Source organism: Nannobrachium achirus (assembly GCF_963921795.1).
Source record: "Nannobrachium achirus genome assembly, chromosome: 23".
NCBI lineage: Eukaryota > Metazoa > Chordata > Actinopteri > Myctophiformes > Myctophidae > Nannobrachium > Nannobrachium achirus.
Window position 1 is genome coordinate 35,887,727 of NC_137830.1, and position 12,550 is coordinate 35,900,276.

General features: G+C 42.3%; 1 protein-coding gene across 2 annotated transcripts in view; it reads right to left on the reverse strand.

Annotated features, from left to right (window-relative positions):
• The window catches only part of mkln1 (muskelin 1, intracellular mediator containing kelch motifs), a gene marked incomplete at its 5' end in the record, with an annotated part of 36,205 nt that extends 25,039 nt beyond the window's left edge, over positions 1-11,166 (reverse strand). The window contains 7 exons of one of the 2 annotated variants that reach the window (XM_080754053.1): positions 271-348; positions 1,161-1,353; positions 2,357-2,466; positions 4,456-4,544; positions 5,005-5,147; positions 7,347-7,416; positions 11,087-11,166. In XM_080754053.1, the coding sequence (XP_080610179.1) occupies positions 271-348; positions 1,161-1,353; positions 2,357-2,466; positions 4,456-4,544; positions 5,005-5,147; positions 7,347-7,416; positions 11,087-11,166 (763 nt within the window). Of the gene's footprint in view, positions 1-231; positions 349-1,160; positions 1,354-2,356; positions 2,467-4,455; positions 4,545-5,004; positions 5,148-7,346; positions 7,417-11,086 lie in introns of both variants that reach the window. The other variant, XM_080754052.1, reaches the window with a different exon arrangement.
• Between the last annotated feature and the right edge of the window lie 1,384 nt (positions 11,167-12,550).

The following is a 12,550-nucleotide window of genomic DNA, read 5'->3' on the forward strand; positions in this document are numbered from 1 at the left end:
TGAGGGGGGGTGAGGTGGATATAGATAACGGGGGAGGGGGGAGAGCGTGAGAGAGGCACAGATAAATGGGATGGAGTTAGCGAGGAAATGACAGGAGGAAGCAAAGGGCAGAGGGAAGTGGACAGAGACATCACTTTAGCTAAAAGAAGGCAGTGGCTTCCATAGTGCACTTTCTTTATTTTTTTAATCTGTTGGGAAGAGATTTCCCTGCTTGAGAATAGATGGTCTCACTGTTCATGTCGTCTTGGTTGGGTTCTTGCGCGGGTGTACCTTTGTTACATTTGGGGATGATCTGGCTCCATCTGGGCTTGTACTCCTGCTGGCTGATATACTGATTAAACAAGCCGTCTAGCGAAAGGGGGGGAGAGAGAGAGAGCGAGCGAGAGGTCAAACATTAGTGCAAGCAGTGATATTCAAATGTTTATGTTCCTGCCCTTTGGAACATTCAGCTCTATACCGTACACTGTGACCGAATGCTGAATATGAGAGCAAGTGGTATATAAACTACATGCATGTAATATGTCAGCCTGTATGTAGTCTCGCGTGGCCAGACTGTTGCCTCCGCGATTTGGGCAAATGCTCCCGGCATACAGTCTGGCAAACGGAAATAGAAACGATGAGTGCGAGATAAAGCGGATGTGACGCAACCGCTCCCTTGGTGCACTAGCAATAACATGTCCTACTGGAAGCGTTATGTCTCCTTTCAATATTTCTGGGGGCGTTATTTCGTCATTCTCTGGTGTTATTGGTGTTACCTCCATGATGTTTTCAAACGTTTTCTTAAACTATACACCCATAACAAGAATAGGCCGCTCGAATGACTTTGTCTGAGCTATTGTGTTTCTGTTATGTTTCCAATGGAACTACATTTCAGTGCAGCAGTACTACTGCTGCACTGAACGATACTCGCCGTTCGGGAGCTGCCGTTCCAGACTCTATATAGCATTCGGAGATTGTGGAATAGTTGTCTGGCTACGCGAGACTAGCCTGTATGTAGCCTGTACTGAGCTGCTGCACTAAATGGGAAGTCCTATTGTCCCAGTATGATGTGTGCCTTCCATCAGATGTACATCAGATGTACTTGTCAACTATCACACTGAAATGACGTGATTATGACTCCGCCATTGGGAGCGCTGCCCTTACGGTCATCGACACAGTACCTCCCACAGCCTTGTCGATGAGCTCCTCGCAGGCGTCAAAGTCTCCGCGCAGCACCAGCCGGTCGTGGAGGTGTGTGAGCATGGGATGCTCCAGGGCTATCCGCGTCTTCTTCTGCAGCGACTCGAACGCCTCCGTGTAGTTATGCTGCCGGAAGTGCTTGAGACAAAGGCGGATGGCTTCCTGTTCTCTGTACTGCAGGGACAGGCAAGGAGAGGGAACAGGAAGGAGACAGCAGAGTAATACAGTGTTGAGCTTGTAATGATGCCAAGACGAGTTCCTACCAACACTCTGATTGATCCCACTGTTAGGGCTGTCACAATTATTACATAATAATCGTCTAATCGCAATTATTTGACATAATCGCAGATATTTTGTCATAATCGTGAATGTTGAAATATGTTCATACATAGGCGATTCTAGCCTCTTCTAGAAGGGGGTGCAAGACTGGGTTCCTCAGGCGCGCACACAAACATTTTCGGATTTTGTATGGTTTATCCTGTTGTTTTAACGGGGTTCTAAGGTTTATTTTTTAACCTAATTGTGACACAATATAAAAGGTGCTTTTCTAGACACCATGAGCATATGCCTATATGATTTATTTACTCATTTTTGCAACAACTTGTGTGTAAAATACACTTAAGAGAGAGGCTTTAGGAGCAGTTCACCACCAAATTCGACACCAGAGCAAAATAACAGACACTTTTTTGCTCCGTGGAAATTCGTTGCTTGTGGTATCTTGCAATGACTTTATGAGGTTGTTCACACCCCTGGCGGCCAGGGGGTGCAAGTGCACCCATAGACACCCCTTAAAATCGTCTATGTGTTCATACATTTACAAACATTTTCAGAAATATTGGAAATAGCAGATCTACAAGCTTGTAGATCGGCTATTTCCACTATCAATGTTATTTTTTAAGTAGAAGGTTGTCAAATATGTCAGTAATTTCTTTGTATATTTAGGTTATGTGTCGTATCTGCCATGTGCAACTTCAAAGCCTAAAAGCCGAACAGAAATGTAATTATCAAATTATTATTTGAGTGACAATTAATCGTCACGTAAAATGTCATATCATGACAGCCCTACCCACTGTAACAACTCCTCTGTATGTGTGTGTGTGTGTGTGTGTGTGTGTGTGTGTGTGTGTGTGTGTGTGTGTGTGTGTGTGTGTGTGTGTGTGTGTGTGTGTGTGAATACCTTGCTGTACCAGTTAAGGCAGGGCTGAACCACATCAGGGTCTTCAATGCCATGCAGCTCTATGTACCAAATGCTGAAGTTAAAACTAGGACCCCAGGACATCAGAGGCACTATCGCAAAGAAGGGGCAAGGGCAGGGCAGAGAGTGGCAGTTAAAGGTTACAGGACAGTAAGAAAAAAAGACTGTTGTGTACAGCCGAGCAACAAAAGCAAACAAGAAGAATCAACAAAACAGGAGAATCAACCATACAGAGCAATTAAGTTATTAGTGATGCGCGGGTCAGCTTTTTTTCATAACCCGCACGACCCACAGCCCGCACGAAACGTAACCCGCCCGCGCCCGCGCCGCAGAACAATATATAAATCGACGAATCCGCCCGCCCCGCAACCCGCATTTAAAAAAAAGATGGTATATCATCTCCACAATAGCTCATCTTTATATACGGCTCTCTAAGTACCCAAAGTCGCTTTACAGAAAGGGCTACATTAGCACAATATTGTCATGGGCTAAATAAACAAACGTGGGGTTTAGCCTAAAAGACATTCATTCAAAGACGTTCATTCTCTCTGGGGCATCGTCGGGGTAAGAATGGCGTTTCAGGTTTTATGTCAATCATATTTATACAGCGCCTCGCACTTTGAACAGACAGCAAAAGACGGACAATATTAAATCCTGTTGGTTATTGATTAATCACCAGATTGGAGAGATGGGAGCGACTGGAGTCTCGAGGTGAGCGTGGTTGGTTCATTCAGTCAAAAAATCCGTCTCACTTGTGAAAGTTGTGTTTCAAATCGTATCCGTTGACTGGCTGGTTATATAACTTAACCGACACACACAAAGTATTTATAAACGGACTTGTGTGGATGACAGAGACTTATAAGTGAAATCCTGATCAGTGACACGCGCTGAATTGTTTGTGCATCTTCTCTGCTGTGCTCACGTTGTGTCAAATGTTGGCAAAATGTGGTTCGCGGCCCCAACAGGAGCGGAATTGGGACGGTCCTCGCACCAAGGAGGAGAAACCTCGCTCCTCTCTGGCGCATTTTAAAACTCGCTCGCTCGTCGTGCTCGTATTCAAACGTAGTATTCTTATTCTTATAGGCCTACTCTTTTTAAGAATAAAAGGCAAATAAGAACAGGTGATTATTCGTATTTATTTTTTGCACATGAGAGTGGTGATAACCCGCCCGCCCGCCAATGGAGTCTGAAAACCTTGACCCACCCACCCGCATGCGGGCGGGTGGGGGCACCGGGTCAATCCGCGCATCACTAATATATATATACACACACACACACACACACACACACACACACACACACACACACACACACACACACACACACACACACACACACACACACACACACACACACACACACACACACACACACACACACACACACACATATACATAAAGTGTCGAGACAGAACACAACACAACACCAAAAAAGTAGTACTAACGTTTCTGTAAAGGACTGCAATTTTAAGGGACTTTTCTAAGCATAATGCAAACTCAAAGAACTTACAATGGTCCAGTCATTCAAACATTAAGAACTACTTCTCGACATAAAGTGCAACACAAAACATATACACATATATACAGTATGCATAAGTGTTTGCACCAAGACAGTAATAATAATGCTTAGCCTAAATAAAAGAAAAAGTGCAGAGCCAAAGAAAAAAAAGTGTCCAAAAGTATGTGCAAAAAAAATAAGTGACCAGTGTCGAGTAATGGGGGTGGGGTGGGGGAGTAATTTGGATGGTCCGGGATGGAAGTTTGGAACAATAACGTGGAGTTGTGTGCACGTTGCAATCGTCCTTCCGAGCCTCGATAGTAAATGCACACAAATAACTCTGCGCAGTCAGTTCTATTTTGCATGCCTTTCTAAACTGTTCGATCCTCGCTATAATCAAGTGCTTTACAGAAGAATAAATGAAAGCAGAGTAAATAAAGACAGCTACGGTATAACACTGAATATGTCCATAGTATAAAATAATCAAAAATAGAATAAAGGAGGGAGATGCAGCAATCCATACTGTTGTGAGTAAATAAAATGGTGGTTATGCCAGTGAGCCACCAGAATATTACTGTTCTCACCTATTTTGACAAATCTGCAGGGAAACATCTGTTCGTCAATCTTGTGCTTCAAGGTGAACGTCTCCTTGTTGTAGTCATTCTTAAGGCCACTGGAAGGAAGTAGTAGAGACATAAAGATGATGGAGTCATTCATGAAGCACATTACATGCTTTATGGTATCCAAATGCATGCCAGGGATTTACTGGCAATTTGTGGCAAAGGTATAAAGTTTAATTGTTTAGAGAGTCAATCAATATCACTTGCATAAAAAATGCATAGTAGCGGTTTCCAAAGGGTAAAGAGTTTTAGGTGGCTTTGCACTTTTAGGGCAGTTGATATTCTTTAACGAGGATACAAGATTTACCAGCAATAATAAAACATTAGTATCAAGAATTCACACATCAATTACATTTTACCATAGAGCTAATTTAATTTTATAATATAAAGAATATTAGTATCATTTGTTGATAATTAATTGATTCATCTTTAATCTAATATGATTTTAAAGAATGTTACCAGAGCTGTAAACAATATGTTGGATTTAACAAAGACAATATTTAAGTATCTCACCTGGACAGAAGTTCTGTCATGTTCTCCTCACTCATCCCACCAAACACTTTGAACTTCTTCAGGTTACAAACATGAGTCTTCTCATACTTCCCGAACGTGATGCTTTGAACGATTGCAGGCCTTTCTAGTTTCAATATTAAGTACTGGTGGAAAAAAAAAAAAAAAGATATTCAATTAGTGATTCTGCAGAAATTACACATACATTCACAAATACAGTATACACACTTTTTATGTGTAATATAAAGTTACAATATACTTAAAGTAGTACTATATTATTATTTAGTATATTCATTCAAAAGTAATTTTATCCATGTGATAACAAATATCAATACATGGTTTGGAGGCACATCACTTGCCATTTGTTTCCTAGCTGTACAGGACAATTAACAAAACATCAATGGGGAGACTTATGCTTAATGTATTTTATACTCTGTTGTATGACGGTGTCACTTGCCGAAAATAGTCCATCTAAAAATAGGTCGGCATTTTCAGATGTAGAATAGAGAGATTGGAGAAAGCACAGTCCAGAGTCATGCAGATCTTAGAACAACTATTGTATGCTGTATATTCTAACAATGTAACATCTGCAGAGAAAACAATGTCCCCTCCTCCTAACTGTATTTGCTGGAGAGGCCAAACCGGAGACACTGTGGGAAAATGTAATCCCTGTCTCCACAGTGGTGGGCAGGACATTTGCACCACCTGGACGCATACTTCAACAGGGGGTCCGGGAGGGGGTCCTCAGAGTTACTACAGGGGGCCCTCCAAATCTTTGTGTGATAGAAACTAGATTTTTTCCCCCTTATGAACCACTTGAACCCTAGCGTCCATATTCTGAGAACTTTAGCCAAAAATAACAAATCTACAAGCTCACAACGCCTCGCGCTGCGAGGCGTTGTGAGCTTGTAGATCGGCTATTTTTGGCAAACTGCTTTGGTGTAGAGGGGAAAAAGAGCAGACTAAGTACAGAGTGAAAGGTCAAGTTTATTAAGTATTGACACAAATTGACATCAATCCAAAATTCACTGATGATTGTGTTGTCAAACGATGAAACTATATGGAATCTATGAAAAAAGGTTGTGGGGGTCCCTGCTTCATCTCTCTCTCATCTAAGGGGTCCTTGGCCTGAAAACGTTGAAGACCCCTGATTTAGTGGATGAGCTTGCTTGCTTGCTTACATAACATTTGTACTCTGCACGGTAGTGGTTAACTTATGTTCTGAAAAGCTTCATTTCCTCTTGCCATACAAAAAAGAAAAAATTATCCTCTGCTCCTAACCACAAAAAGACTGTCAGAGTATGTCAAGACATTTGACAATCAAAATTAGGCAATTGCTTAATTGGACATCTAAACAGACATGTCAAGAGGGTATGGGAAGTGACAAAAGGACAGAAGGTGATATGGCGCATTAGCCCTGACACAGAAGTAGCTGACCAATCAGCACAAGCTGAAGTGCCACCACACACTGAACTGTCACCATGAGTAACCTTGCTGCGGAAGGAACTCAACATGACAAACAGACAAAACTCGGCTACCAAACATGGCGGATGTGGATGGCTTCGTAGAATTCATGGCAGAGGAGACACTGGAGTTGTTTACCCGGACAAAAAGGAAACAACACATGACATGGTTCAAAACAGGAAACTTTGCCAGTCCACAGAATGACAACCAGGGCGAGGGCCACCAGCAGCAGCACCTGCCATTTTCTCAACCATCTCCCTCCCCAACTGTTGGAAAATCCTATTAGGAATACCACTGCAGTTCCTTGGTGACAGTAAATTAATGTCATGTCATGTTATGTCATTCAAATGCTATTTTCTCTTGATTTGGTGAATGAATAAGGCTGAGTATGTGAAACACAAATACACACACATACTATAATACACAGGGGTGAACATTCTACATTCATAGAGTATTACAGTATTACAGGGGGGTGCGATGAAATAAGCAGTGTGATATTGACACCACATCTTAATGCAGTGCGCAGCGATATTGTTCATTTTTACTCAAGCATTGTTTCGCAGTATTATATGTTGTAACAGAGATGAAAAAGATCATTTTAGATTTTAACCCTTTGGCTATTCAAAAATAGCTATTCTAAATCCTGACCCAAAGTTTTTTGAAAAACGTCAGAAAAAAAAAGTGAAACATCAGAACTTTGTGTGGCGTTACCCAGTGTGGCACGTCGCTGATTGCCCACAGCTGGGGCGCTACTAGTGTGGCACACTCACTCACTGACGGACGGATGGACATGAACTGCAGGTTTTCATCGTAACTGCAACCTGGCGGTCGCAAGAAGTGTTCCAGTTCTAAATGGGTGGGTTAAAAGATAGTAGCCTTACCTGTGGTGGATAGTTGCTCTCAGAAGACCACCTGGAGGACTGGTCGTTGGGTTTATCCACCAAGATGTTTCTACAAATGAAGGGAAATAATTAGCCATAATGCCATATCAATCTGGCATCTAGATTTGCAATACAAACCCTGACAACCCAATCATCCAAAAAGTCCAATCTGATTGTATTAAACAACATTAAACTCACCAAGATTGCAGTTGTACAGAAAGCTTGGGTTATCTTATTTGCATCTGTCAAGTTTTTGTTTAAAACAAATGCACCATAGACATGTTATGAGCTACTTTCTTATCTGTCAATAAATTCTTTGCAGGTAATTGTTTTTCAAGTGTTGGAGTTTGGAAGCACTCGTTTTCAATAATGCAATGCCCTGCTGCCTCCTGCATTATGTCTAATTTCAGGTGGTACCGGTACGCAGGACCGTTGAGCCATTCCAATAGAGTTTAGTGTGACACGCTCTTAACATGTATAGGGTCATTTTTTTATGAAAAAAAATAAAAAATGACAGAGATACAACTTTGTATCTAAGAGTATAATCCAAGCTTTCTGTACAGCTGCAATCTATTTGAGTTTAATGTTGTTTAATAGGACTGTTCTATTTGGATAAAATGGGCTGTCAAGGGTTGGTATTGCAACTATAGATGCCTGGTAGCATTATACCATCAAAGAGTTGCTTGCAGCTAGGCGATAACAACCAGATAGGATCATCTAATTTTGCATTAAACAATGGAATGAAAATATATATTTGTCTCTGCTTTAGGCCTTGAAAACAAAAATGTTTCACAGAGCAGATATGACAAATAACTAAAAGGTAGACTCGACCATGATTGGAGGAAGGGTCCACTCTATCCTGGTTGGAGGAAAACTTGTCACCCAACAGTTTTTTAAACTGCTTTTTTCTCCTCACTGAAGTCCAAATATGGACCAAACGCTCGAGTAACTAGTACTAGCAGAACAACCCATTTTGTTATTATTTGAATTAAATGAAATCCCTTACCCTACCTTTAATTATACAACGAAATGACTGACATATTAAATTACTTTAAACGTTCAAAATGTTGAAATACTGTAGCTGAAACGATTATGACGATTATGCAAAGATAATAACGATTGTCACATATAATTTGCGATTAGGCTATTACGGTATGTAATAATTGTGACAGGCCTATTAACCTGGTCAATGTTTTCTAGCCTAACCAGTATGAGGTTCAGTCAGTGCCATGACATTATACATCTCATATTGTACACTGTCCAGCTGTTTAACAGGTGATAGTACTAGTAGTATACATAGGGTTGCCAACTCCCAGAGTTTCAAATACGGGACACTTTCTAAGGAGACATGCGCCGCCGAAGGCGGCGCCGAAAAATCGGATATCTTCTGTTATAAAGTTGGCTAAAACGAGTATTTTCCTATATTAAATCATATTTTTCCTTTCACAATATTAATTCGGGTGTCTTTGGGGCGAAAAATCGGATATTTTTGGTTATAAATTGGCTAAAACGGGTATTTTCCTCTATTAAATCATATTTTTCCTTTCACAATATTAATTCGGGTGTCTTTGGGCCAGCTAACCTATTACCTTAAAATCATGTAGTGTAGTCCTATATTGTATTTCTCTCAATTTTCCAAAACATATCGCCTAGGTCTACCTGGTCCTAATGTGCCCACTCTCTGGTTACCCAACACTAGTTTAATCATATTGGCATACACCAATAACCATTAGGTTTTAAAAACAAAATCAACGCATGCTTATTTCACATACCAGCCTGTCTGGGGTCGCTTTAGTTGGCAGACAAGATTACTGTAGTGTTCCCAGGAATACCAATATCCATGGCTTATTTTCTGTTGCTTGCCTGCTTTTTCACCTTTTTGTTTAGCCTATCACCTATCATAGATTCATGTCTAATATGTTTGTACACAATCTTCTGGCACACGTTTTTTTTAAGACATTAAACAATGTTCTGAGCCGAGCACTGTCGTATGGTCGCTCGCACGCACTCGTATCGTCTCTCGCAGCCTCAGGCAACTTGTGGAGTGAACCTACAGCCCATGCTTGGGAAGGGAGTGTGTAGGGGGCGGAGAAAGTGTCTTAGCAACACTGTGTTAATAAGCCAATCAGCTGCTTACAAACAGCGCAGCGCCTCTCACAGCAATGGGATGCAGCACTTATCGTCTCAGAGGAGAGCAGAGTGGAAGTGGAAGCTCTCTGACAGGCAGAATCGCTGTCATTTCTCAATTAAATCATCCCGTCATTCATATTTATCCCCCAACCTTAAAATACGGGACAAAGAGCGTCCCGTTTCAGTTCAATACGGGACACGTCTTTTAGTTTCCAAAAAAGGGACGATCCCGTATTTTACGGGACGGTTGGTAACCCTAAGTATACATAGGCTACTTAACTTATACACCATATACACAGTCTGAGGGCGAAGCAACAAGCAAATATGTTCTATTATGGATACTATGGTTATGGGCATGTAACTCTGAGAGACTCTCAGAATTAAATTAACATTGATTTTTACAAAACTCGGATCCCAGAGATAGAAATTCTATTAAATTGGGGTCCGTAGCCTAATGCATGTCAAAATGGGGGTCCTTGAAATTAAAAATGGTTGAGAATCACTGCTAGAGGCGTAAAAATCTTCTCTTATGGCGGCCCCCTGGCATATCTTTTCAAATGGGGGTCCGCGGGCTAATAAGTGTCAATTTGGTGGTCCCTTGACATGAAAGGGTTTGACAACCACTGTAGTAAACAACCTGCTTTAGCAGCATCTGCTAGCGCAGAGCTCTATGGATGGACCCCGGGAGTCACACAACGTTCGCTCGTTTCAGACCAGAGCCGGGCCACCGTCTGGTCACGTGGGCGGTCCAGGCCGTGCAGTTCACATGCCGATGGACAGTGGTGGAAAAAGTAGGCTACTCAAAATGTTTTACTCGAGTAAAACTGTAAAAGTAGTCCGGAATTCAAAATGTAATTGTGTAAAAGTACAAAAGTATTGGTAATTTGGTATCAAATTGTACTTAAAAGTACCAAAAGTAAAAGTATGCATTGTGCACAAGCACAATAAAGGTATCTATCTATCTATCTATCTAATGTAACATTTCAAAATGTTACATGGAAAATCATTTTGAAAATAGCCGATCTAAAAGCTTTGTGAGCATTGTGAGCTTTTAGATCGGCTATTTTCAAATGGCCGAAATGAATGTATGTTTTTATTTTCATTTTGTTTTTAATTAAATGTAATGTATAATAATAATGAAAATCTACAAAGCAACTAGTTAGTAACTGAAGTTTAGACTAGAAGTGCAATATGATCCGAGATGTAGTAGTAGTGGAGTAGAAGTAAAAGTACTGGAAATTGGAAATACTCAAGCAAAAACTAAAAATTGTACTTTAAGTAAATGTACTTAGATACTTTACATCACTCCACATTAGGATGTCAAGTCATTGACCAATACACATGTCAACACCAGGCAACAGCTACAAATGCTGTAGTATACCCACCGAGAACCAACACAAACATAACGGTGTCAACAACAGCGGGCGAGCAGAGCAGGTACGTAAACCAAACGCGCCTTGTCTGTCAGCTAGCCGCACTGTAGCTAGCTAAGCTAGCAGGCCAGAGCAGGCCAGGCTGGGAAACAACTGGTGAATAAACAACACGCGTTATGTATACCAAGGAAAAACCCAATGCATAACGTGCGGCCGGCTGTTACGTGCATTACTCACTCCGGTAAATATGTGGAGGAATAGGAGCTCCATTTAAACACGCTGAAGGAGAGGACTCTGTTCTCGGGGACGACGGCCATCTTGTTGCAACAAAAATAACAAGCAGAAGCTAACAGGCTAGCAGGCTAGCAGCAAGCCGAGAACGGCTGAGCCGTGACGTGACGACACATCTTAAAGAGACAGTGAGTGCCTGTGCTAAGGCTTGAGGGAATACAATCACCCTAAGGACAACACACCATTGAGTGACCTGACCTCTCTAATATATCTGGCTTTACTCTGATTTACACCCTACCTTCGATAAAATAAATAAAATGTCCATGTACAGTAGGCCTATGGGCATTCCCAGATGATGCCCTGTTAGGGTACCCCCGTTATGCCCATATATGGAGATCCCCAGGCATCAAACCCAGGCCCTAACTTGCCAAGGCCCTAGGCTGCTTGGCTTTACTAATTAACATATGTTTTATGCCCATATATGGAGATCCCTGTCCCAATGTCATCAATATTAAGAACATATCTGGGAATGCCTGTATTTGGTAATGCCCATATATGGGCATGTTTTGACATAACATTGTTGACTATCATGCAGGGGTCTCCATATATGGGTAACTGGTCCTATATAGGCTACATGGCCAGATGGCCAAGAATTGGCACGACCTCACCCTTTAGGGCGAGGTTGCATGTCGCCCTGAGGCGTATTTGGAATTGACACCAGGCCTCCAGGGAAACCCCGCCCACCGAAGCTTTTGATTGGCTGAAGCGGAGCTAGGGAGCGCTCAATTGTAGTCGCTTGGACAGGGCGTTTATCGTGGGCTTGCCCAGGCCTTACGGCCTGGGCATAAATATAACGATTGCATTCACCACGGCTTCGTAACTCGCGCGGCGCTCCGCCGGCCGCGCGGCCCTGGCCCGCTCTTCGCGGCCACTCGCGCCTGCGGCGCTCGGGGGCGAAGAGCAGGACCAAGGTCCGCTGGCCTGCGCGCCGCTTGCAGTGTCGTGGACAATCGAGCGGCTCCGTCTGGAGGCCTGGTGTCAATTCCAAATACGCCGCCCTGAGGCTTCTTACTAGTTTAACTCAGTTAAAATGGATACATTTGCATTAACCCCTGATTTTACTGTGTGTGTGTGTGTGTGTGTGTGTGTGTGTGTGTGTACTCTTTTTGAAATGCCCATCATACAGGTGACCTCAGTCTTAAAAGAGTGATGAATCATGTGGTGACTGGGGAGTAATGATGGCACGCTGGCACGATTCCAGAAAACACAAGCTCTTTTCCGGTTACTGTAGTATCTGATAATCACGACCCCCTCCCCTCCGTCTCCCCCTCCCTGTTCGTTCTCTCTCGATCCGTGTCCAGCTCTCCCTGCTTCTCCATCTCCAAGGTAAAAAGGTCAGTGGTCCATGACTGATTGGTTGATGGCAATTAATTATTGTGAAATACCCCCCCCTGCTCCCTCTTGTAAATA